At 46.9% G+C, this 26,677-nt stretch overlaps 1 protein-coding gene across 3 annotated transcripts in view; it reads right to left on the minus strand.

Annotated features, from left to right (window-relative positions):
• The window catches only part of HMGA2 (high mobility group AT-hook 2), a 126,225-nt gene that overhangs the window by 15,831 nt on the left and 83,717 nt on the right, over positions 1-26,677 (minus strand). Inside the window, exons 4-6 of one of the 3 annotated variants that reach the window (XM_069773585.1) lie at positions 14,493-14,525; positions 14,200-14,408; positions 6,533-7,495 (exon numbers count right to left, since the gene is read on the minus strand). In XM_069773585.1, the coding sequence (XP_069629686.1) occupies positions 14,247-14,408; positions 14,493-14,525 (195 nt within the window). In that variant the 3' untranslated portion in view covers positions 6,533-7,495; positions 14,200-14,246. Of the gene's footprint in view, positions 1-295; positions 2,214-6,532; positions 7,496-14,199; positions 14,409-14,492; positions 14,526-26,677 lie in introns of those variants that run through there. The other 2 variants (XR_011322627.1, XM_069773587.1) reach the window with 2 other exon arrangements.

The following is a 26,677-nucleotide window of genomic DNA, read 5'->3' on the forward strand; positions in this document are numbered from 1 at the left end:
GCTGACTTAGGGAAATGTTTTAGCTTACCCCTTGTCCTCCAGCCTTCTGCCACCAACGGCAGCGCCTGCTCCAAGAGCTACGCGTGGAGCGGCTCAACAGCCGTAGTCCCTGGACGTTTATATGTGCTTTTAGGGACAGGTCTTGCCCAGCACACAAGGAAAGAGCAGTGACCCAAGAGCATGTCTGTACTGAACTGGCAAATGTGTGACCAGGACTGCATTCAGAAAGCTGCCTCCTGCTGTAGGGCTTGTCTCAAAGGGATGAAATGTTGCATATTTGAACAGTTAAAATAACCTTTTTTTGCTCTTGTTCAGAGCCGAAGGCTCCTCCCGTGTTGGGCTATGCATGGCGCTCCTGCTCTTCCGCTGACTCAGAAACTGGCTGACAAGGACTTGACATCTCCAAGGACCACGCTGCAGCAGGCAGGACTCTGAATCGCCCAGACAGTCCCTGACAAGCCATGAAGCAAAAATATCTTGCTAAATCTGATTCCTTTTTAGTCACATCAAATCACGAGTGTGTGCACTCTCGTAAGTCCCTTATGCAAGAAGGGAGCATCAGCACCTCAGTTTTAGCAGAAGGGGAATCAAGGCACTGGGAGACTTGCCTAAAACGGCACTTGCACCCTGCAGTGCTCCACGCTAAAGGCTTCAAGGGAAGCAAGAGGCTCACCCGGCAGAGAGCTGGCTGGGGCACCGCTGCTCCTTAGGCAGCGTATGGGGACACAGAACCGGCACCCCAGCCTGCCTTGGGGGCCACAGGTATGATAAACACGGGGATGCGTAACTCAGTCAGCATTTACTGACTGAATTATGCATCTGAATTGAACAGATGGGACCACCCAAAATCCTGTTTCTTGCCTGCGCTCAGGCATTGCCCGGCAGCACTGAGGCCGGTGCTGCTGTGAAGCTGGGACTCAACCAAACCGTCTTTCTCCTGGTTGTTTACTCAGTGGCTCTCCGGCCTTTGAATCGTTCGTTAGCTGCACTGCGTCCCAGGTCCAGAGAGTGGCACGAAGAACACTTTCTCCCTTGGCAGCCAGGAGCGCTGCTGGGATGAGAAATGGGGCTGCTGCAGCTCTTTCTGTGTTTTCATTACTGGTAGGACGGGTTCAGTTGAAGAAAATACTCAAATGAGCTGAGAACAAAAGCAATTTTTACAAAAGTAATTTTTATAAAATTGGTTTGTGGTCATGACCTCGTGGCTCCAGTGTTCACTGTGTGAAACTGTACTTGCTGGCAAAGTCTTTGCCATCCCAACACTGCAAAGCCAGCATGTACCTACCACTATCAATAAAAGAAACTATAAAAATGTAAAAAAAAATTTGCCTCACAGAGCAGCAACCTCCATTTTCAGATCATTATATGTATTTCTGATTTTTGACTCTTTAAAAGTGACTGAATATCTGAATATAATCCTGTCCTGGAGGTAATTTTTTTCCTTTTCTTCCCTTCCTTCTGGTCACATAATATCTCAACTTACTTGTTTAATTTCTTTACAGCCAAATTCCTGGAAGCAGCCATCTCAAAAATGTTACTCTATCAGAGCTACGTAATAAATGACAATCATAAATACTTAAAACCTTGGAAACCTGAATCCTACACCGATTTGGGTATTTATGTGTAGCCTCATTCAATTATGTTATTCAGAGTCTATTCAGAAGTTATGTCGTATAAATAACAAAATATTTGCTGTCAGAAATACCCAGCTTCCTCTTCTAGACCTCACTCTTTAGCACAGGTTAGTGCTTCATCTGTTCACAGAACTGGTAATTGCAACTTCTTTATTTTTCCCCAGATTTTTTTTTGGTGTTTTTTTTTAAAAAAAACCCTGTGCTTTTTTTTTTTTTTCCAGTCATCAGACAAACTATTCAGTGCCCCTGTCACAAAAAAACAATTATAAAAGAAGACTGAATATGTCTTCCTTTGGAAACTGCATCATGCAGTTGCCACCATTTTGCCTTGGAAGAAGAAAGTAAGGACGTACAGCCCAGCACCCTCCATGAGACTCCATCTACTGCATCCATGAAGAAAGCAAGATACTTTCCTGACTTCCTTAAAATCAAATTCAAACCTCTCCCAGAGCAATGGTAGGTCCATTCCTGCAGTTCAGGCATCCACCTAATTTCTTAATAATTCTGGCTGCAATCCACAAGTTTGATATTCTAATTTTGTTTTTTTTCATTTTACACGAAGCAATCCTCACAGGTTGCCTGAAATATAAACAGCAGAACTGGCAATGACGAAACATAACTTTCAAATTGGAGCCATTTTTCATAAGACTTCGCATGACATTTTTATCCATTTGTTAAAATGATGTTTTCAAATCAGAAAAATGTTTCCAGAACACTCAAAAGCAAAATCTGGAAGGATTTTGCAAAGCAAAAGTGTTGAAAAACCAAACCCAAACCCTATTTCGATATAAAAAGTTCAGTCCCCAAGTGATCATAATACTGTGAAGCTTTTGAAAAACAAAAATTCCAAGGACATCTATGGGGAAAAGGGTCAATAAACCCAGGTTATTTCATCACGAAGCTATTTATGCAAAACCTCTGACCAGCTCCAACAAGCATCGTCCCCCCTGCCCGGTGGCGGTGGGAGGCAGGGCACTGAGCCGAGGGCCCCACAACAGGGCTGGGGCTCAGCCCCACTGGGCAAGCTTTGGGCAGCTCCACTGGGACCACCCTCCAGACGGGGAGGTCTGGTGAGTCTGGGCTGATGGAGCTGGGATATACACTCGCTCGGCATGTGTTCGCATGGTACCAAGCGCCTCCAGCACATATAAGCTGGCCCCTACCTCTGCCTTTGGGAAAACACTCAGTATTTGCTTTAAAAAAAAAACCAATAAAAGAATGGTAACTCAGCCTTTCAGAGGATGTTCCGGAGCGGCGTATAGAACACACATGCACCTACCCTACGCTGAAGTATAAAATTCCAGGTACCATTGGAAAATAGAGTCTTGCCCCTCTGGGATCTCACAACTTTCTGATGCTCCATACCAGTAAACACAGAAAAAGTACAGAACACACAACACAGCTTGCTGGATGCGGTGGGAAGAGCAATGAAACCGCAGGGCACCAGGTCAACCTCCAGGGCAGAGGTTCTCCAATGTTTCTACAGCCGAGGCTCAGTTGAGTAAGGCTGCAATATTCCTGGCTCGGCGGGACACAGGGTGGGCTCGGACAGCAGCACACGCTCTCTTGGATGTGTATGTGCACCTGCTTGGGTCCAAAGGCTTTGCCATCCTGTCTGTGACACTGGAAGCTTCTTTTCAACCTGCTAACGTGGATCTCTGGAGTATTTCTACCACATTTCTGCCTGAGACTTCCCAGAAGGGAAAAAAATAAGTCCACATGTGGTGGCTAGCACGTACGCAGAACGCCTGAAGCTTGTGGAAGCGCAGATTTATTGCACGGCGCGGAGAGGTGACGCAGCATGTGTACCGTGGGCCTGCTGGCCAGGGTGTCCCTGCACGTCGGACCTGCCACACAGCCACCACGGCTCCCAGGCTCTGCTCTGCTCACAAAGTCTGCTGCTTTTGGGCTGCATATGAATGTGTGAATCACAGATGTAGCTCCTGGGCTGCAGAGCCTGTCTGAAGCTTTTAGCATTTACTGTGTCCTATGCTGAGTAGGCATATGTGATGGAGGCAGCTGGGGAACACAGATAACTTGAGGCTGTGAGGTGTATGTATATTATGACTAATTACCATGCATAACTTTACTGATACCAAGACTAAGAAAGGAGTAACAGGAAAAAATACAGCGAATCTGCATTTTCTTTCCTATACAAAATAACACTTTTCTTTTTAGCTTTTATTCTTGTTGGGATTTGATTTTTTTGGACATTCTTTTAAAAGCTTCTAATATGTTTAGCATTAGGTAGAAAAGTACACTTTAAGTGCACTTTAAGTGTACTTTTGGTGTACTTTTTCTGTACGCTTTTTTGCGTACGCTTTTCTACTTACACTTTATGTATACTTTTCTGACTGATACGCTGTCTTTCTGACTGATATGCTGCCTTTCAGACTCAGATACAAAGGATTTGCAAGCATTTGAGAGTTTAACAGACCTCCCAATGAGATTATAAGAAGATTTTCAAAGGGCTGTTCTACACTCACAGTATTTCTTCTCTCCAGAAATGATAAAAGTAAAACATGTCCTGTTTCCAGAAAACTTTGATGGCTTTCATGATGTTTTCCTAAAAATATCTATTTCCTTTGTATTACTTAAGAGTGTAACTCCCCCATATGGCTGAAACTACAGCTGCTACAAATAGCTTAAAAATGAGGAAATGGAGAAATTTCTATTTCTATTTGGACTGCTTATTTGCACACCTCGGTAAGAATATTACTACATCATGATTGTAAGATCTGGCTGTCCATTCTTTGGCGACAGAGCAGATTTCAAAGGAGCGTCTTGGTTTTGAGGTTTAGGCATGTATTTACGTGAAAGTGCTAAACTTACCCACATCACGCAGCTAGGCTGGCTATCTTTTCCTCATTTCCCTGAAGAAGTGTGAGAGTATGCGTCAGTGATCATCACAAAGATGTGTACAGACCACAGTATTTAAAGGTTTCTATTATGATATGGGTGTGTAGATTTCCAGTGGATTTTACGGCTGCATTTACCCTCTGTGTGATGGTAAATCTTCAGAGCTCTGGGGATGTTTGAAGATATTGCAGAAGTTTATATAGGCATCCGTATGGCCCTAAACTGGACAGCAGATATCCATAAAGAGATTTAGAGCATGGCAGAGCCCTGCACGATGCTTAAAATCTGGGAAACAGTAATGGGAACAGAGCTGTTATTCATAAAATGAGAATTTTATCTGGTCTTGCTGCTTCTATATTTTTAAAAATAGCACAAACCCAAGAGGCATAGGCGCTAGCAGCAGTAACAACAGCAATGGTGATGTAAACTAATGCTCATAGAAATCTTTGAGAATGCACCAAAAATTCAAAGCACGGGAAAGCACTCAGGGATGAAGCCTGATCAAGAATTTCTGCCACTTTTACCAAGGCAGGCTGGGGTAACACGCTTACCATCACACAGCAGTTCTCAAGTGCAACCTCTTACAGTCCCCACTGATGAAGAAAGAATACATTTCTAACTTAATCCAGACTGCCACATGGTAAAGCCATCTGGGAGGATATTTTGAAGGAAACAGATGGAAAAGGAAGAGATTCCTCTGAATGTAGTTTAAGATTTACATTATCCTCCATGAACTTCCATGTAGTCCCCATGTTTATATTATTTATCACTATTTCCTTAGACAGCTCAGATTAGGAAGCCTGCATGAGCTCATGTTCTTGTTGTTAATTCTGAGTCTGAACCTCCCTCCTTTAAAGGGAAATTCAGTAGTGTAAAAAGAAAACGGAGGAAGGCAACTGGACTTAAGTGAAACCCAGCAGCATGAAGTTCCTGATTGTCCCAGGAATTACACTGTTTTACCTCCTCCTTCTTTCAGCCTCAGGAAGACACTGTCACGAGCGCTTGCTCACAGCTATCATTTTTGTTCTCTGCCATGCACCCACACCCGGCAAAACCGCAATGTTGTGCTAGCATAAGCGTGGGAGCGAGGCCTGTTAAAACCAGGAAGGGTTAAATACAAGTCAGTGATTTCACTGAACATCCTCAGGCCAAGGATTAAAAAAAAGAAACGTTCTCTGAGTGAAGACATGGCACACAAATAATTTAAAGAGTGCAATTTCACTAGTTGTGTTGTGGTGACTGGGGATTTCTAAAAAGCCCTCTCTCTCCTTTCATGCATTCTTCTGTGCCTCCTCGTTTTCCATACAAACATTTCCATTACTAATGCGAATGTCAAAGGGCCTCCTTCTCTCTCTCTCTCTGTCTCTGACCATGGGGATGCTGCCGAGGCACCGTGCAGCGGCGGCTGCGTTCGGCTGGCTGAAACACCCTACGGCATCCCCACCAGGATCACTGCTTCGGGAAGGGAGGGAGGGGAAGACCCGTACAGGGAACCCTGGTGCTTCGGTTCAAACGCCTACATCACTTCGCCATCAATTAAATCCGTCGTTACTTTGTTCTGCTACCAAAAGACGGAGTCCCAGGTCCCCTCTTTGTCCTCCCACAGCCCAGCCCAGCCTCGGTCCCAGCCATTTCTCCCTCCCTCGCGCTGGGGCTCGCACTAGATTGCTGTTCAAACAAAACACTCGCCCGGGGAGATCGGAGACCTAGCGGCACCGCACGTGCCATCGGCAGCAACGGCTTCTGCCAGGCTGGGCTGCGGGCAGAGCCACCGGCTCCAGAGCCCTTCATCCTGCTGACTCCGGCAGGGATGAGCTCTGCTGCGTACCGGAGGAAACCGCAACACGAACAGCCTCCTCCCGGGATTCTCGGCTTCCTGGATTTGGCCTCCTTTTGCACAGCAGGGTTTAAGCCTCCCTGCCTCTCAGGTGCCACGGAGGGGATGGCTGGCTTTCTGCCCGCCGGCAGATTTACTACTATGTTGTAGTAGGAATCGCCTGATGGCAGCCCTAACAGTCGGAGGATGTAAGTGAGACCAGGGAGAGGAAATATCTTTTATTAGAACAACTTGGTGTGTTTTGAATTGTGTGGTGTAGTCAGAAGGTTATAGATGGTAAGTCCTCAGGGACTGATGTTGTGTTTCTTGCATAAGCTGGCCTAATAAAAGACACTACCTCTCCTTGCAGAACTGACCTCACTTGAAAATACTACTACATTCATCCTGTATGTTATCTCCGCCATTTGGAAACATTAATATTACTTCCAGTGCCACGGACTCATCGTTGCTGCGACTGTATTGATTTCTTTTGTAGAAACTGGATTCCTGCACATGCTTTGGAGAGTTACATCATTTCACCCCTTCAACTCACAGCTAGGATGTTTTCTGTTTCTTACGTAACAGCTCCTAATTCAGATTACAGTAGATATTACAACAACGTACCCTGTACAATAATGTATTAAAACCATAAGGTGGAAAAACAAAAGTATTATTGCTTTCTGAAAGCAGACCTCTTTCCAGAAAAGCAATGGACCGTTTATGCTCTTGACTCAGCAATCATTCATATTCATGGCGGTACAGCAGCACAGCCCATGGACTCTGCTGAGCAGGGATGGACCTGCTCCCATGCCCACAGGCTCTTCTCTGCTGATGCATATGTAACAAAGCGTCAGAGTTAGGGTTTGGGTTTTTTTAACACAGGGCAGGCTGGGGAAAGAAAATGGAGGCAATCGTGAAGGCAGCGTTTGACCAGTTTCATGACACCTTGCGGCTTGCACTTTATCCAAGGTGTTAAAGAAGAATAATACCATCCAACAGAAGAAGTTCAAACGTGTTAGTCTCTATGACGGATCCAGTCCAGTTACCAAGTTCGGCCTATTTTATTTTGTGGATTTAGAGGCTCCTTTAGACCAGTGGGGAGAAGGGTTTTATACCTGTGCCCCCTCCTTGCTGTAAGCAGTCCCCAGTTACCCACGTTCAGGATGCACAGAGATACCCATCTGTCCTGGGTTCAGCTGGGATAGAGTTAATTTTTTACAGGAACCTGGGAGGTGGGGGGCATAGCCGGGGCAGCTGACCTGAACTGGCCAAGGAGCTATTCCATACCATGTGCCATCATGCTCAGTATATAAATGGGGAGCGGGCTGGGGGGTGGTCTCGACTTTTCGGTGGGGGAAGTGGCGGAGCGTCGGGTCCCAGGTGGTGAGCAGTTGCACTGTGCATCACTCTTTTTGTATACTCTTTCATTAGTACCGTTGTTGTTGTTGTTGCATTTCTTTGTGTTGTTCCAGTAAACTGCCTTTATCTCAACCCTCGAGGTTCCAGGTTTGTTTTTTTTTCTCTCCTCCGTCTTCCCCCCTATCCCACCGGAGGGGGGCGGGAGGAGTGAGCGAGCGGCCGCGTAGTCCTTTGTTACCGGCTGGGCTGAAACCACGACAGTTCCTTTTTTGGCGCCCAACGTGGGGCAAGAAGGGTTGAGATAACGACCGATCTGGCCAGAGCGTGTTGAAACAAATTTGTCATACGCATTTCTTATACTAGATAAATAGATGTTAGTCACAATGTTGATTCAGTTGTTTACATGGTGGCGTTCTGTAAGCTCTTATATGCTCTGTATATTGCCTGTAGTTGCGTATCTCATCTCTGGGAGAGTGATTGGGATTATCATTTTGCTGTACTGGGCAATGTCGACTTGTGAAATGATTACATCACTGGTCATGAGGTTAAGCTGTTATCTGTATGAGGCAGTGATATCATTTCCATACTTTGGGCACCTTCTGTCGGATTTTATTGGTAATTACACCCAATCCATGGGGAAGTTAGGGGGGGATAATTCCCCCCATCCGTTCCCCTCCCTTTTCTCCTTCCGACTAATTACAACAGCTTTCGAGAATTTTGAATATCCTTGGGATGCGCAAGCCAGTGTGCTGTTAGTGCTATGCCTCCTGACTATGTTTCAGGTCTTGTCTGGGGCTACAAAAAGGCTCTTTAAGAGTACCACCCAGAGATCTGTCCCAAAGCTGGATATTCATGGGTGGCACGGCATGTGGGAGGATGTGGGCAGGTATCTAGAGAACTTCTCACCTCCAGTGACTTGGAAGTTCACTCCCAAACAACTACAGAACCCTCATGAAGTGATAGAATTTTTGAAAGGAAAATGCTGTGGCTATCCCAGAGACACACAACTCACTACACTGTGCTGGGCCCTAGCCGGTGTCTACCAAACCCTGCTTGATATTATGCAGCACCCCCAGGGGGAAAAGGGGGAAAAGATGGAAAACAGGACAACATGCACCGTGGCTACCCAAACCCTGACAACAGACACCGTGGCTACCCCAACCCCGACAACAAGCACCGTGGCTGCCCCTACCACGACAACAGGTACCGTGGTTAACCCTACCCCAGTGACAGATACTGCCACTAAACCAGAGAACCAACCTGTGCCAGTATCAGTTGCCCCTGTACAGAAAAAGAAACACACAAAGAAATCAGTTCGCTTAGTGAGAGATGAAGATGAACTAGGGTCATCGCAAGAACAGGAGGAAGAGGCAGAACCTGAAATAATTACCCGATCTCTATCCCTGAGTGAGTTGCGTGACATGCGAAAAGATTTTAGCCGCCACCCAGGTGAGCACATTGTTACCTGGCTGCTCCGATGCTGGGATAATGGGGCTAGTAGTGTGGAATTAGAGGGTAAGGAAGCCAAGCAGTTGGGATCTTTGTCTAGGGAAGGGGGTATTGACAAGGCGATTGGGAGAAAAACACAAGTCCTCAGCCTCTGGAGGCAACTTCTGTTAGGTGTAAAGGAAAGATACCCCTTCAGGGATGAAGTTACATGTCACCAAGGCAAGTGGACCACCATGGAGAGAGGTATCCAGTACCTGAGGGAATTAGCCGTGCTGGAGGTGATTTATAATGATCCAGAAAATGCGCAGTCACCCAGAGATCCAGATGAAGTCCAATGCACACAACCGATGTGGCGGAAGTTTCTACGAAGTGCACCACCAACCTATGCCAACTCATTGGCAGTAATGTCCTGGAAAGAAGGCTATGGACAAACGGTGGATGAATTGGCTGTCCAACTCCGGCAATACGAAGGAAGTCTCTCTTCCTCCCTACGGGCCTGTGTCTCAGCTGTAGAGGAATTGTCCCCAGAGTTCCAGCAATTCAAAGTGGATATGTCCTCCTCCTCACCTGTACAGGCCCGCATCGCAGTTATTGGGAGTAAGCGTTCCTCTGCCCAAGAGAGAGGAGAGAGAAAGTACACACGACGGGCTAACCTGTGGTTTTACCTGCGTGACCATGGAGAGGACATGAGGAAGTGGGATGGAAAACCTACCTCAGTCTTGGATGCACGGGTACGGGAGTTGCGAGAAAAAGCAACCAGAAAAGAAGATTCTTCTTGGAAAACTGCTGCTCCAGTTTCCCGTGAGCAGTCCCCCGGGCGCAGTAGATGGGCCGATCTCATTTCTGATCCTCTTGAAGGGACTTCTGATTCACGTGTGCAAAAAGTGGGTAACAGATATTCTAACCAGGATTAGAGGGGCCCTGCCTCCAGCCAGGTGGAGGAGAGGGACAACCGAGTCTACTGGACGGTGTGGATTCAATGGCCTGGCACGTCAGACCCACAGGAATATAAGGCTCTAGTAGACACTGGTGCACAATGTACCCTAACGCCATCAAGTTATAAAGGGGCAGAACCCATCTGTATCTCTGGTGTGACAGGGGGATTCCAAGAGCTAACCGTATTGGAAGCCAAAATGAGTCTAACCGGGAATGAGTGGCATAAACACCCCATTGCAACTGGCCCAGAGGCCCCGTGCATCCTTGGTATAGATTATCTCAGAAGGGGGTATTTCAAGGACCCAAAAGGGTACCGTTGGGCCTTTGGTATAGCTGCATTGGAGACGGAGGAGATTGAACAGCTGTCTACCCTGCCTGGTCTCTCCCAAGACCCTTCGGTTGTGGGGTTGCTGAAGGTTGAAGAACAACAGGTGCCAATTGCTACCACGACGGTGCACCGGCGGCAATATGGCACCAACTGAGACTCCCTGATCCCCATCCATAACCTGATTTGCCAATTGGAGACCCAAGGAGTGATCAGCAAGACTCACTCACCCTTTAGTAGTCCCATATGGCCCGTGCGGAAATCTAATGGGGATTGGAGACTAACAGTAGATTATCGTGGGCTGAATGAAGTCACGCCACCGCTGAGCGCTGCTGTGCCAGATATGTTAGAGCTTCAATATGAACTGGAATCAAAGACAGCTAAGTGGTATGCCACAATTGACATTGCTAATGCATTTTTCTCCATTCCTTTGGCAGCGGAGTGCAGGCCACAGTTTGCTTTCACTTGGAGGGGTGTCCAGTACACCTGGAATCAACTGCCCCAAGGGTGGAAACACAGCCCCACTATTTGCCATGGACTGATCCAGACTGCACTAGAAAAAGGTGAAGCTCCAGAGCACCTGCAATATATTGATGACATCATCATATGGGGCAACACGGCAGAAGAAGTTTTTGAGAAAGGGAAGAAAATAATCCAAATCCTTTTGAAGGCTGGTTTTGCCATAAAAGAAAGTAAGGTCAAAGGACCTGCGCAGGAGATCCAGTTCTTAGGAGTAAAATGGCAAGACGGGCGTCGTCAGATCCCTGCGGACGTGATCAACAAAATAGCAGCTATGTCCTCACCAACTAATAAAAAGGAAACACAGGCTTTCTTAGGTGTTGTGGGCTTTTGCAGAATGCATATTCCAAATTACAGTCAAATTGTAAGTCCTCTCTACCAAGTTACCTGGAAGAAGAACAATTTTAAATGGGGGCCTGAGCAATGACAAGCCTTTGAACAAATTAAGCGGGAGATTGTTCATGCAGTAGCTCTTGGGCCAGTCCGGACAGGACAAGATGTTAAAAATGTGCTCTACACTGCAGCTGGGGAGAATGGCCCTACCTGGAGCCTTTGGCAGAAAGCACCTGGAGAGACCCGAGGCCGACCCCTGGGGTTTTGGAGTCGGGGATATCGAGGATCCAAGGCTCGCTATACTCCAACTGAAAAAGAGATATTGGCAGCATATGAAGGAGTTCGAGCCGCTTCAGAAGTGGTTGGTACTGAAACACAGCTCTTCTTAGCACCCCGACTGCCAGTGCTGGGCTGGATGTTCAAAGGGAAAGTTTCCTCTACACATCACGCGACTGATGCCACGTGGAGTAAGTGGATTGCACTGATCACACAACGGGCTCGCATAGGAAACCCCAGTCGCCCAGGAATTTTAGAAGTGATCACGGACTGGCCAGAAGACAAAGACTTTGGAATGTTGCCAGAGGAGGAGGTGACACGGGCTGAAGAGGCCCCGCTGTATAATAAACTGCCAGAAAATGAGAGGCAATATGCCCTGTTCACTGATGGGTCCTGTCGCATCGTGGGAAAACATCGGAGGTGGAAGGCTGCTGTATGGAGTCCTACACGACTAGTTGCAGAAACTGCTGAAGGAGAAGGTGAATCGAGTCAGTTTGCAGAGGTGAAAGCCATCCAGCTAGCATTAGATATTGCTGAAAGAGAAAAGTGGCCAGTGCTCTATCTCTATACTGACTCATGGATGGTGGCAAATGCCCTATGGGGGTGGCTACAGCAATGGAAGAAGGGCAACTGGCAACGCAGAGGTAAACCCATTTGGGCTGCCGCACTGTGGCAAGATATCGCTGTTCGGATAGAGAAGCTAGTGGTAAAAGTACGTCATGTAGATGCTCATGTACCCAAGAGTCGGGCCACTGAAGAACATCAAAACAATCAGCAGGCAGATCAGGCCACCAAGATTGAAGTGTCTCAGGTGGACCTGGACTGGCAACGTAGGGGTGAGCTATTTATGGCTCGGTGGGCCCACGATACCTCAGGCCATCAGGGGAGAGATGCAACATATAGATGGGCTCGAGATCGAGGGGTGGACTTGACCATGGACACTATCGCACAGGTCATCCACGAATGTGAAACATGTGCCGCAATTAAGCAAGCCAAGCGGCAAAAACCCCTGTCGCATGGGGGGCGATGGCTGAAATATAAACAGTGGGAGGCCTGGCAGATTGACTATATCACACTCCCACGAACACGCCAAGGCAAGTGCCATGTGCTTACAATGGTGGAAGCAACCACTGGATGGCTGGAAACATACCCTGTGTCCCATGCCACTGCCCAGAACACTATTCTGGGCCTTGAAGAGAAAATTTTATGGCAACACGGCACCCCAGAAAGAATCGAGTCGGACAACGGGACTCACTTCCGAAACAACCTCGTAGATACCTGGGCCAAAGAACACGGCATTGAGTGGGTATATCACATCCCTTATCACGCACCGGCCTCCGGAAAAATCGAATGATACAACGGACTGCTGAAAACTACATTGAGAGCGATGGGGGGTGGGACTTTCAAACATTGGGATACACATTTAACAAAAGCCACCTGGTTAGTTAATACTAGAGGATCCGCCAATCGGGCTGGCCCCGCCCAACCAAGACTTCCACATACTGTAGAAGGCGATAAAGTCCCTGTAGTGCGCATGAGGAGTATGTTAGGAAAGACAGTCTGGGTTAGTCCTCCCTCAAGCAGAGGCAAACCCATTCAAGGGGTTGTTTTTGCTCAGGGACCTGGGTACACCTGGTGGGTGATGCAGAAGGATGGGGAAGTTCGATGTGTACCTCAGGGAGATTTGATTTTGGGAGAGAATAGCCAGTGAATTGGGCTGTATGATACCTAACTGCTAAATACCCTGCCAATGCATGTCATTGTATCTATAGTGTCTATATGCCATATCAAGGGTATTACTGTAAGAATTACCCAAATGACTGCGGGATGGACTTTGAAACTAAGCCAAGTACAACAGCGACAGAACTTGAACTGACACCCAGCAATTTCCTCAAGATCAACATCCTCGACCTGCAGAACAAGGGCGTGAGTTGCACCAAATGTACTAGCCACAAGTTCCAGAGGCAGCATACAACAACCCACCATCTCACACCATCTCTCTTATCCTGAAGAACTGTTACAACAGATGGAGCCCCAAAGTCATGGACTAAATAAAATCAATGGACACATTAGAGGGATAGCCCATACGCTAAAGGAATACCATTTGCGTGTGTGTGTGTGCGGGGGGGGGGGGGGGGGGGGCGGAAGTCCATATACTTATATATATAAGACAAGGAAAGTGGTAGTGGTTGATTGGAAAATGTAAGATCTGGGCATGATGTAGATGGTATAGAATAAGGGGTGGATAATGTCCTGGGTTCAGCTGGGATAGAGTTAATTTTTTACAGGAACCTGGGAGGTGGGGGGCATAGCCGGGGCAGCTGACCTGAACTGGCCAAGGAGCTATTCCATACCATGTGCCATCATGCTCAGTATATAAATGGGGAGCGGGCTGGGGGGTGGTCTCGACTTTTCGGTGGGGGAAGTGGCAGAGCGTCGGGTCCCGGGTGGTGACCAGTTGCACTGTGCATCACTCTTTTTGTATACTCTTTCATTAGTACCGTTGTTGTTGTTGCAATTTCTTTGTGTTGTTCCAGTAAACTGCCTTTATCTCAACCCTCGAGGTTCCAGTTTTGTTTTTTTTTCTCTCCTCCGTCTTCCCCCCTATCCCACCGGAGGGGGGCGGGAGGAGTGAGCGAGCGGCCGCGTGGTCCTTTGTTACCGGCTGGGCTGAAACCACGACACCATCACACGCCGGACTCGCACCACGTGTGTGTGTGTGCGTGTGCCTGCTTTATCATCACAAGGCGGCTGCTGCAGAAGGAGGACTTTTCTGAGCAAGCACCATCCACTGCTTCCTCCTCTCCTTCCCAAGGGCCACCATGTGAATTGTTCTGGTGGTTGTGCCTAGCAAGCCAACAGCTGTCCCCCAGCTCATAGGATTGATGTATTTCTCTTCGTTCTTTACAGTAAAGGAGACCAGTTTAAATACTGAAGAATTATTTCATTTAAAGCAGTCTAAGGAATTTAAATTAGCTTTTCTTACCTGAGCAGGCTTCTTCTGAACCACTTGTTGAGGCTGAAAAGTAAAACAAAAGTATGGTGAGAAACAAAATTCACTGAGGTCACTTAACTGTGATTTCACAGATGCTGAGAAAAATGTTTTCAGCAATAGAAATAAAACACAGGCAAACCCCACATTCAGAAATGGAGTGATGAACATACCCAGCTCTCACACCTAGCCTGTCTACGACCTTGCTCTGAAGTAGTTCAGATTACTGTGGATGCAGAGGAGTACGTTAAGCTTGTATAATTAAAATGCAGGTGAAATCTAATTTAGCATGTTACATCTTTCAGCTCTTCTATCATACTGCTAGATTTACTTTGCTGCATTACTGATCAGACCGTGAGAGTGGCCTAATTTTATAACTAGGTTTTGTTGTCTCCACTGATGCTGTTCACTCTCTTACCGCGCTCTTTCAGCCGTGAGTGGAGTGCCGTGCTGTGGGGAAATTCTTCCTCCTGGCCACGAGCAGGAGCACAGCTCGGGCAGAGGGGTAAGGGACACATAACCCCATTCCCAGCCAGGGCTTCCCACTTGACCAAAGCCATCCCTGCCAAAGTCGGGAGGCTGGGACGGGCAGCTGCTCCAGCCCTCGGAAGCTCTGGTTTGAGATCTCTAGCTGCACGAAGGTGATGCTGTGCTGACCCTCGTGAGCCTGTTGACGTGATTTTGGGGATGCCCGTCACCGGGCAGGGTGGGTGTGTGGGCAGGGAGAGCCGGAGGCTGTGTCCGCCTGCCTACGCAGGACCTGGTAGCACAGCCGTGGGCTCCTCAGTAAGTCTGCCTCCCGGCTGCTCCCACCCGGGGACGGGAAACACAGTCCCCACAGGAGTCAGGAGACCCACTAGGGTGCCGGTGCCCTTCCTCCCCACCCTGGGGAGGAAGAGGACTACCGATCAAGGAACTAATAGAGGCGCACTTAAAATACACCACCACTGCCCAGATGATGTGACGACCCTTGTGGGTGCTAGGAGCAGCACGGAACAATAAGACCACAGATAAAGGATGAAATCCTGACACTGAGAGCACAAAAGGGCTTTTCTTACTTCAGTGGGGCAAAGCTGCTGCCTTCCCCCCCCCCAGGACTTTCTGTTTTCAAAGTATATGAATCGCACCCAATGATTTTCTTCCTGCCCTTCCTTCCTGCCTGTTCCTAATCCCAGCCGTGATTTTAGTGCCTCGCTTGGGCAGAAGCCAACATGCTGTCCCTCTGCATGGCCAAAAACCTCATTTTCATGACAGTGTAGTAGGAAATAACTGGAATATTTCTGAATAAACAGTTTAGTGTAGCTGGCCTTTCAGAGCAATATTTCAGTGGGAAGGATCAATGAAAATGTAAATTAAATGTAACTGATTCAATTCAGACTGCCCACCACAAGCGTCCCATTTTAACAAGAGATGCTTTGTTTATTTTCAGTCTTTTTCTAATTCAGCGGAATCCTACTGCTGCTATATTTTTCTATCTGTGCCTCAGGCTCCACGTTCTGCTCTCAAATACATATGAGAAAAAAACTATGTGATGACTGGGTCCGTCTTTAATGTTCAGGTTGGACCCTTTTCTTTTCCATTAAATTCCCTTGCAATGGAGAAGCTATTACCAAGGCACACATTTTACTGATGCCTTCTCCAGGTGGACTGCAAGCGCTGAACTCATTAATGGACATTTGCTGCCCTCGGACAAAGGAATGATTTGTTTCAAAGGAATCCCTCATAATTACAGAACTCATTGAGCTCTTCGGTAATCTGCCACTAGTGCTTTTCCGCTTTAATTTCTTTTTTTGCCTGCTGATTACACCTGTACACATGTTTACTCCCAAACCACATGAAGTCCACAGACATTCTTAGAGGCTGACTGTTTTCTCCTGCTCAGAAATCCCCACATATATTTTTGGCTGTGCACTCTGCATTCATGTGACTCTCACACACTGTAGCTCAATGAAATCTTCTGAAAGAGCTGCCAACTCACCAAATTTTCCATGAATTAGGTCCTGACACTTCAATGAGAGGAAAGACAATGTCTGAAACAAGGCCAGCTCTGGCTTTCTGCCTAGTATGTGTCACAGTAATTCTACCAGCTGCCCTTCTACACAGCACTTCATACTTTTCAGACCACCAAAAAGCCCCTTGAATACTTTCAGTGATAGCTGGGGCTCAAACTGCCAGCGTGTTTTCCCAGCCTCTGGCACCCAGTGGCTCCGACTGGACCTAGAAAGTTTTTTGTGTGTGTTTGTTTTGTTTTGTTGTTATTTTTATGAATGGCTTTCGCAGAGGACTCAGACTCCAGCACAATCCTATCCAGCCATTCATAAAAAGCAGAGGGAAAATATTGTACTTTGCCCAGTTGGAAACTGCCTCTGATACTGACCAAGGCTTTCAAAAATCTCAGTCATTCAAGACCTTTGCTATCGTAGTGCTTCCTATCGAGAGCTCCCTGGCAGGGCTTGCTCACTGCCGGCTAGGTTTCCACTGGATGTGGGATCTGGAGTTGAGCGCATGTTACGCTTTCTCCCTTAAACAGAAGCAGCACAGCTACGAAAGCTCAAAAACAGGGCTCGGCCCCTCCGCCGGTATTGAGGGCACGTACCACCGACGTGCGGGGAGCCATGCCCGCTCGTGCCAGGCTGAGGGCTCCGGCTTGTGGCCGCTCAATCACTGCAAGTGCTGGTTTTCAGGGACATTGCTTCTCCTGCTTCAGCCTGGCTGAGTGCAGGAGCTGTCTGCACGAATGCGGGCTGGACAAATCCAGCAAGGTCCAGCCCTGCGAGGATTGCAGCGCCCGCTCGCTTAGGTCACCCCAGAGCAGACGAACTGCAGCGGACAGGAATAATGAGAAATTTCCCAAGCACCCCCTTTCATTTCTTTAACTGTTGTGGATGTGATGCCTTTGGAAACTTTTTGACACGCTATAGATACAAACGCCTCAACTCGCCAAGCTTTGTGTTCGCTCAGTTAAGAGACCTTTTCAGGGCTTCAAAGGAGACACCTCCGATTCAAGAGAGTGTTGCGACTGCATGTTCAACTAGCTGGAAAGAAAGAGAATCTGTCTCGGTTATGGAAAAGCCTGGAACCATAAAAAAGCCAAGGACAAGAGACTTTAAAGAGGTGCTTTGGAGCAAAATAGAGTTGTAGGCAAGACACAAGAGCTCTGAACTCCTGTGCATCCCCCCAGGGGCGTGCAGAGTGAGATGGCAGACCTTCTGCTCTGCCAGAGGCTCTCACTTCTGTCAGTGATCATAGGTAAGGGGAGCTTCGTGCAACACAGGACTTTCTTTTTATCCCAAGTTTAAAAAACAGCTATTGTACACTGAATGTGTATCAGCTGAAATTCCACACACTTGAAAGCAAAATTCAGGGGGGTTTTTTACATCATATGCAAGTACAGGTCAACCTTAAGTAGCTTTCTTAGATCTGTATGAGACAGAAAAACACAAATGACAGTGTTGGAAAAATCCTACGACCATGTCATTTAAATGTCTGTCATACAAGAACAAATCCAAAATACAGCAGAATTGCTTTTGCCATGTTTAAACTATTAAGTATGTGAACTGAGACGAAAGATAGTAATTTAAAACTTCAGGATAAGATTCCTAACTTTGAACAGAAAAAAAAATAAACCACCTAAAGAGGAAAGTACACAATTTTTTTGGTGGTTTTATCTTTGCTCTAAGTTTTTCACGTTCAAAGCCCAACTGTTTATCTCCTACAAGACACTTCTTCCACTCCTCCTCTGTCACCACACCCCTCATTTTATTTTATTTTCAAATTCTGTTACTTTACTCTTTGTCAGTATCTTAGATGCATCCCTATAGCCTATGCAGTCACTGGCCAAACAATTTCTTTGCCTTCTATATGAGAACAAAAGAGCAGCCTCATGTGATGAGTTCATATTCATCTTGTACCAGGGGTCAAAAGTTGCATCAAATTCAATTTGTCACACTTCTCATTCGCTGGCGTACTTCTTCTTATCCTGTGACTTTTCATAGCGTTATAAAAATAAGGAAGGATAAGGGTAAGTCTATGTCAACTAGTATGAGCAGTGCTGGAACACATTTTTAATGATCAGAGATAAAAGCACTGGTCTGAATGCAAATCATCCCCTGACTGCTGTGCCTGAAGCTCCAAGGGCAAGCTGCACTCACAGTGCTCCTAGGTTTTGTGTTCGCGTCTTCCTCCTCAAACTGAGTATTATGAAGATGTTTGACGGATGCTTCTTGGCAACAGCGACTCTCTGTTTTACTCCCACAGCTTGATACAGACGAGACATGTGCATGGAGGTAGCTCTGCTGGTGACACTAAATGACCATGATGGAAACTAACACCCAGTTAGGATGACATTTATAGTGCTGACAGCTCAGTGTTGTGCGGAGATCATTAAAACAATTTCACAGGTCACCCAAACACTTGTAGTTCTAAATTAAAAGATGAGTAAAACCATATTTACTATTTTTGTCCACATATCCTCGAAAAATCAGGAAGTTCATATTATACCAGTTGAAACCAATATAATACAAAATAAATCACGTCTTCCAAGCAGTTCCATATGACAGCGGAGTAACTACTGTTCTGCCCTACAGCTTTAATCGGTTCGAGTCCAGCCTCTCCCTCCCTCTCCCCGCACAGAGTGGCAGATACAGCACGGGGACCTGCGAGAGAGCCCTCGCCTCTGGGCAAAAGCGACTTCCAGCTGCGTGACCGTCAGCAGGGATCCAGCCCAGGCTGCCGGGGACGGTGCGCCCGCTATTCGCTCCTCCGACCCAGGTACGCTCACGGCTTGCTTTGGAAACGCTCTTCCTCTCGAGGGGGTAGCAGAAATGCTTTTTGAAGGCATCAATAGCAAGGGGGGGGGGATGCCCCCTCCGCCCAGGCAGGACTGGCTTGTGTTTTGGAAGCACAGGTCATGAATTCTCCTGCCTCCGGCGCATGTTTGCAGTCAACTGGCAACCGTGGTGTCTGTGTACGCACACTGCTGTGGGTCATTAGGATCTAACAGCAAAACCATCTGGCCCTTAGAGTTCAAAGGAGATTTCACAGTCCTCTGTGCAGTCTCATAAATGAGGCTAATAGTAATCTGTGGAGAATTTTGGCAAAATCCGTGGAACTTTTATTCTTTATTTTCTATCCTACTTGGCACTCCTCTGAGTTTTTAATACCAAATACAAAGTCAGGTCATTCAAAAAATATTTATTAGCTTATTAAACTGACCTCCCCTGACTGCTGCTGGAAAACCCTGCAACATCTCAGGAGCTGCACCAATAACTTTAGCTGATGACAAAGTAAATAGTACTTCTATTCCACTTGTGAAGGAGAGCAGAGAGCATCAGAGTTTTCCAAATACACGAAGTGACTTTTAATAGTTATTTGACTGGCAACAGTATTTTATATTTTAATAGGCGAATTCAAAACACACTGCTTCAAATGACTCTTCTGGTAGCCTGAAAATTCAGGCACTGGTACATCTATCGAGTCGGGTCTGTATATATCTAATGGAAGTCAAACAACTGATTCCAGCAGGGTTAGGATTTCACACGTTTTGTTTACAGAAAGCTACCTTCGCTACAAAATGTCTCTCAGTTGATACATTCGCAATGGTTTTATGTTCTGAGGGGACAAAAACCGTGAAAGGAATGTATCAAAAAACAAATTCTATTTTCTTTTACACTCATATAGCCCATTATTTTCCAGTTGCTTTGATCCAGCCTTCCTCACAGTAGTAGATTTCCCACCATTACAGATCTTGGTAAGTACAAATTTAATGGCTAGAACGGAAAAGGAAAAACCATAATTTTTCTTCATCTGCTAGCTGAACTGTTAGTTCAAGCAGAACAATACTCCACTGAGTTTATCAAGGATATAATCAAAATTCAAAGCACAGTAGCTGTTGGTTCAGTGCTCTTGATAGATGCTATTAATTTTTATAATGTTTCAGCCAGTATTGGTTACGTTTCCATAAAATATTTAGGGCAGTGCAGCTTATGAAATACCCATTTAATGGGCCTTGTATCTGTGGTTCAATACCATAAGCAAAGTTTAAATTGGCGTACTCAGCTAAAATCAATACAGTTTGGCAGCAGGAGGATCTGCTGTTGCTGACTGCTTTTCTTCAGAGTCACCACTGCTCTGTTGGGTTCCCCCGTTAGTTCATTATCATCCACCATGTATTTGATAAGCTTTCCTGATGCATTTTGCTCAGGTTTAAGTTCAGCACCCTGTGCATTTTTCTGCTAAAATATTAAGAAGCAATTTCTGCCTTTCAGAATAATTCCAGTACACAGTCCAGCATTGAGGTTTTCTTGATATGCACCTAAGGAAACATGAGCTGGCTCTTTTGTCTGGCGAACATCATATGTATCTGTCTATTTATAACTCCCTACACTGACAAACTATTGAGAAAGCCAAATGGGAGGTTCCACTTATTCTTAGTTACAGCGTAAGGGAAAAAACCTACATCTTAGTAGACAGAAATAAATGGTAAGTTATTTGCAAAGAAACTAAGCCCTCATGATTCAGGGATATAAACCGATCAGGAACTACTTAGCTTTACACCTTGCAGACTTTTCCACACAAATAACTATTGTGCAACTGTTTATCTCCAGACTATCTTGTCTGTTTGGAAACAGCAACCCCTGTGTTCACCAGGCATTTCTCTTGGCCCATGTGGAAATGATTTTTGGTCACTACTACACAGGCTAGATTTTAATTGATGACCTAGAGGTGAAAAGCACCGTATCACGTTACCATCCGGTTCCAACTTTCCTTTTAGAGTCTCCCCTCTCTTGTTGCTCAGGCACCTCCCGCCGATGGACCGAAAAACCAGGGGCAGCTCCTGCTCCGGGGGCCGTTCCTGGCCGTACCGCTGATGGTGGCTGCACGGAGCTGATCGGAGCTGCACGACTGTCGTCGGTGGACTCATCTCTGGACCTGACTGCCAGGAGCTCCCGAATCCCCCCGGCCTTTGCACTGGCCTCCCGTGAAACAGCCGAGGAAACTGGGCAGTGGAGTCCCAAACCAGACAACCTGCTGCAAAATCTGCTCAAGTTTGGAAAGTGAAGTCTGTACTTCAGTGGGTTTGCTCAAAATGTGACCGTTGTCAGGTACCATTTCTCTTTCTGGCCTCCTACGTTCATTCTCCTCCTCATTTTAAGGTCACAGAGACCTTAACTCGTTCAGTAACAGTGCCCTTGTGTCATTTAGAGACTGGAGAACGTGCCCAGAGCATCAGAGCAGGCACTATGTGAAGGCAGGTGCAGGAGAACATGATCTGCCTAGAACACCTGCAGACCTCCCTTACGGCAGAAAACAATCCAGTCCAGGTCCACAGCCTGGCTTGCATCCATACCACCTTTCCTCCTCCCGTACGGGGCCGTCTCTTCCCTGCGGCCTCGGGGGAAGAGCCCGTGGGCTGCGCCATTTCCTTAACCACAGCTGGGCACCATCTCAGGTGGCAGAGGACGGGACGGGGAAGGAGAGAAGGGTCCCAGCTGCACCGCACGGATAAGTGCAGGGCAGTGCTGGAGGCTGTGCCTGGGCACTGCTGGGCTCGCTGAGCACAGACACAACTCTAGAGCCCGTGAGGAAGAGCGATCCGTCCCCTCCTCTGCACAGATCAGGGTAAGGATGCAAGGGATCTCGGCAGCCTCTTTTGCACGGCCATTTCTGCCCCTCCAGAGATGTAAAGCATCTTGTACGGAGCTTACGTGGCCCCCCCCCCAGGGCCGGCCCTAAACTCCTGCAGGAGCTTCCCCTTCCCATCCAGCCCACTGCCTCCATGACCTCCCATTGCCCTGGGACGGCTGGGCAGGGTTTGCCTCCCAAGAAAAGGCACACAGCGCGAGGAAGGCCAACCGACTGTGCCTGGCTGATTTTCTGCAGCTGAGGATCTGGCCTGAGGCACTTCTCTTGAACTTCTTTGTCTGAGCAGATCCATTGGTAGCCACATGGTTGGCTGGGGATGTTTTTCTAGGTCTGGGATATACAGATGTCTGATAGCTGTCTGTCTATCGAATAGATTTGATAGTTATTACTGCCTCCAGGAAACTGATGCTGCTAAGAGGGTCTGTCGGAGTCCGACCAGAGCCTGCTGACATCCTGGCACAGTCTGATAAAGAAGTCACTGTCCAAAACAGAAATACGTTTTCCAAGTACTTGAAATATACCAGGGGCTTGGTGGCCAGTTGTTGTAATTAATCCACTTCCTGGCTTGATATATCTTGGGATCATTCTGGTGCGTTGTATGTTAAATACTGAACTCAGTTCATACTGTTATTTTTTGTAGGGAAATTACATTCATTATGTCCAAAAGCATGATTTGTGGGCACCCCTTGCAAAGCAGAAAAAAACCCCATTGCACTGCGTTTCTGGTGTGCTTTTACCATTCACTCGTTAACAGCAATTTCACCACATGCATCATTGTGAAATCTGCGTGACACAGAAACCTATTTTAAAAGATGCCAGCAAAATGATTTTCTCTTTTAACCAGCTAGAACCATTTACTAAAAGGTTGCAAAGTCAAAGCCTGCAATATCCTATCGTCAGCCTCTCAACAGCAGCAGAAATATGAATAGTGTCTGTGTACAGATGCTTCCCTCGGTCTGAAAGCGAGAGAAAGAAGGGGAAAGAGAGGGAGGGAGAAAGAGATTCTGCTCTTAATAATCCCGGTGTAATTTTGGAGTTGTTCTATTTATGTCCCTGGACAGACACTGAATTTAGCCCAGTCTAGGAGAGAATAATTTGACTGTAATTTTTACAGGACAATTACCTGACTGTCTAGCTACAGTTATTTAATAGCCTGTTGGAAGCTACATCTGACCTGAAGATCCTATTTGTTGCTTGGATCTAACAACGTGAACATCAAAGGTATGTGTGTTAGGTATGCTTGCAAATCCCCTGCAGCTTTTTTCATAATAGTACTGAAACCCGATACGGCATCAAGAATGCAGCGCCTGGAGCACCCTACTACAGCCCCGCTCACTGGTACAGCTTAAAGTGGTTTCCTCGCTCACAGAGCTCCATCCACCACTTGGAAAGCAGCCAGCTTTTAAATGTTACAGTTGCTAGGGAGGGCTTGGGAACATTTCACCAAATGCAGGTCATTTCAGAGAATAGCACCGCTCAGTATTTACTCTCAGTTCCTGATAACCCTTCCATATTTTGTTGTTTCTGTTGCTTAAGTGACAAAACCTGACTTTTCATGCCACAAAAAACAAAGCTAAATCCTGTCCTTGGCTAAATTCTGCCCTTGGTTCAAACCAGTTGCTGAGTCTACCCAAAGAGGTAAATGCTTCCATCTCCCAACCAGTCACGTTTTATTGTGCTTGGAACCTATGTGGTTTGGGATGTGCCAAAAATATACCAGTTGGTAGCATCTGTGGCTAGGTGGTCCTGGCAGCAGAGGTGAAAGCAGCTGGCTGGCTGAAGGAGCAGGATAGCTGGCCTCCAAATGCTGCTGTAGTTGGCACAGAGATACACCCTTTCTGGGAATTAGGTACGCTGGGTAGACAGAAGCTTGGTTTGCAGCCGAACACAATCCGCCTCCATGAGATCAGGTATTATATCAGCACCAGATCACTTAACGGCAGCTGCAAGATCATTTGAGCATTGGCAGCAAGGTGGCCAAGGATACCCTGATACTCTAGATATTAAGAGCTCTGGGAGCTACAAACGGTGTGGAGCAAGGTCCTTCTGCTGGTAGTCAGCAGGCTGCTCCCAGGCACCTACACGTCCCCATGTTCCATGCCCCTGACCCCCCAGCCCAGCCTCAAGCAAGACTTGGTCTTGAGAACGGAGCCACGGAACGCGAGGGTGCGCCTTGGGGTGAGCCCGTTGCTCTCCCAGGCAAATCCCATGGCCAACAAGGAGGCCACCAGCGAAGGAAGGACAGCGTTTGGAGGAGGGGTGAGGAAACAGCAGCATAGCTTGGGACAGCGTGTGTAGGAGCTTCTGGAAATCTTTGGCTGGTAGGGAACAGTGCTGGGAAGTTTTGGTTGCACAGCAGGAAAGATCCAAAAGGATGGGACGGAGGAATGGAAGTGGCAAGGAGAGATGGTGGGGAAGAGGGGGACCAAACACACACTGCCTTCCCTGCTTGCACACAAATGGGAACGGGGTCTCTGTGCTGCCCGTTATCTGCAAGGAACTGAGAGGAAACACATAGAAATACCTCATTCATATTTCTTTTTTGTCCACCAATGCACACAAGATGGCTGTATTGTTGTCATATTTTTGGCTTCTTTTATGCTCTTAAAAGTGTGTGTGTGTTACTGTCACATTTGGGGCGGTGTGTGGTGTTTTTAAAGAGAGCACTTGGGAAGTTTGGTTAGAAGGACTGTTTTTAGGTACTGGTGGGTTTTTTAGAATTTGGGATCAGATGCATTTTGTAGGCTTTATGGGAGTGCTTCACCTTCTCAGGTCATAAAAAGGACAAAAGAAAGAGGAAGGCCCTGGGACTGTACTGCCATGGGGAGCGGAGGATGACACCCCTACCCGCAAGCGGAGAAACAACCTGCTCTTCAGGGCTGATGACAGCAGGATCCGCAGGAGCCCATGCTCTTCCTGAAGAAGAACTCAAGCCATCTCTCAGCACGGCGATCTGTGCAGAAGCAGGTCTGCTTCAGCTTTGTGGTTAGACGGCATTGGCAGCGGGACAGCCAGGACATTCACTGTTATACAAGCACTTCAAAAGGGTGGGGGACAGTGGTGGGATAAGGAGTTGCCCATGCCTCTTCGCCTTTCATCACCTCCCAGGAATGTCTGCCTTCGGGGCTAATTTAGATGCATTTACGTTAATAAATGTGTGGCCTTTTCAGCCACGTTTTTTCACTTTAATTCCTGTCTGCCCTTGCTGGCACATGCCCTTGGCAATTTGTGATTATTTTGCTCATTCGGCATTGTATAATTGTCCTTTATTACTGAATATAGATTTTTTTTTTTTTTATAGTTAAGCAAATGCAGAGCTCATGGAAGTGATATAGTCTAGCTCCATTTTACTCAGCAAATACTGAGCTTTTTTTCTTTTTCTTTCTTTTCTTCTTTTTCTCAGTCAAAAAGACAATGTTTTGCTAACTGTAAACTCATTTGCAAGCCCAAAACTGATGATTTCATGAGTCTTCCAGATGCACCATCACAGTTCCAGAAAGCTTCCTGACTGACAAGAAAGCCAGGACTTCTGCGAGATCTCCACATCAGGTTATTATTAATAAATGTTCTGTATCTCAGAGGGAACCCCGCCGGTATCACGTAAGCTCCATATGGCTCCCTGCTCAGCACTGTGGACGTCTCCTCCCTCCCCTTACTCCTAAGTGTGATGGGGCCCAACCTTTTGGGCTGGGGTTGGTTGAACAGTCCCTTACGGAGGTACTCAAGGTCTCTACGCTCAACTCCAACCATGACTTAATACATGAAGACACTTCTTTCACATCCATGCTCATCCCATGACAAGACGACGTCTGTGCTTGGACCAACCCATAGCCATGAGATCAGATGGGTGAAGAGCCGGATCCACACGTCCTTGAAGAGAGAGCACGGTGGGAAGAACGCTGTTGCCCTCTGCCCAGGATAAGGGCCTTCAGAGAAGAGGAAGCAGGGTAATTTTGCACTGTCGATAATTTTGGCAGGGAGGATCCAGCCCATGGGCTTTAGTTTAACCAGCCCTGCCCCAGAAAACAGTATGTCGATTTAAAATTTTGAACCTTCACTTATAGCACTGGCCAGTAATACCTGGGAGTGCACTTTCACCTGGCTGTCTCAGCCATACTACACTTGAACTACAGGGCTGCCAATGTCTTCAGTGTGCAGGACTTATGGGCCTGGAAGAGCTTGGGATGCCAATGAACCATGGAGACTTTAGGAGCAAAATGCATAACAAGTTCACAGATTAGCATCCTGTAGTAACACAAATACAAGACAAGGACATCCAGCTCCTGAAGACTACAGAACTAATCCCAATCTGAACCTGACCTACTGGTACGTAGCAGACAAGTGCAAACTCCAGGCAAAAAAAACTTGGGAAGCCTGGACACCACCATGATGAACATGTTTGTCTACCTCCTCATCAGTATCACTTGTGGTAGATTCCTTCTTTTTTCCCACGTACATTTTTCTTAACCCTCAGTGTTCCTTCAGAAATGGAAATGTAACTCATTACCAGATGTCTTGTGGGAGACCTGTGATGC

The sequence above is a fragment of the Haliaeetus albicilla genome, chromosome 28 (assembly GCF_947461875.1).
Source record: "Haliaeetus albicilla chromosome 28, bHalAlb1.1, whole genome shotgun sequence".
Classification (NCBI taxonomy): domain Eukaryota; kingdom Metazoa; phylum Chordata; class Aves; order Accipitriformes; family Accipitridae; genus Haliaeetus; species Haliaeetus albicilla.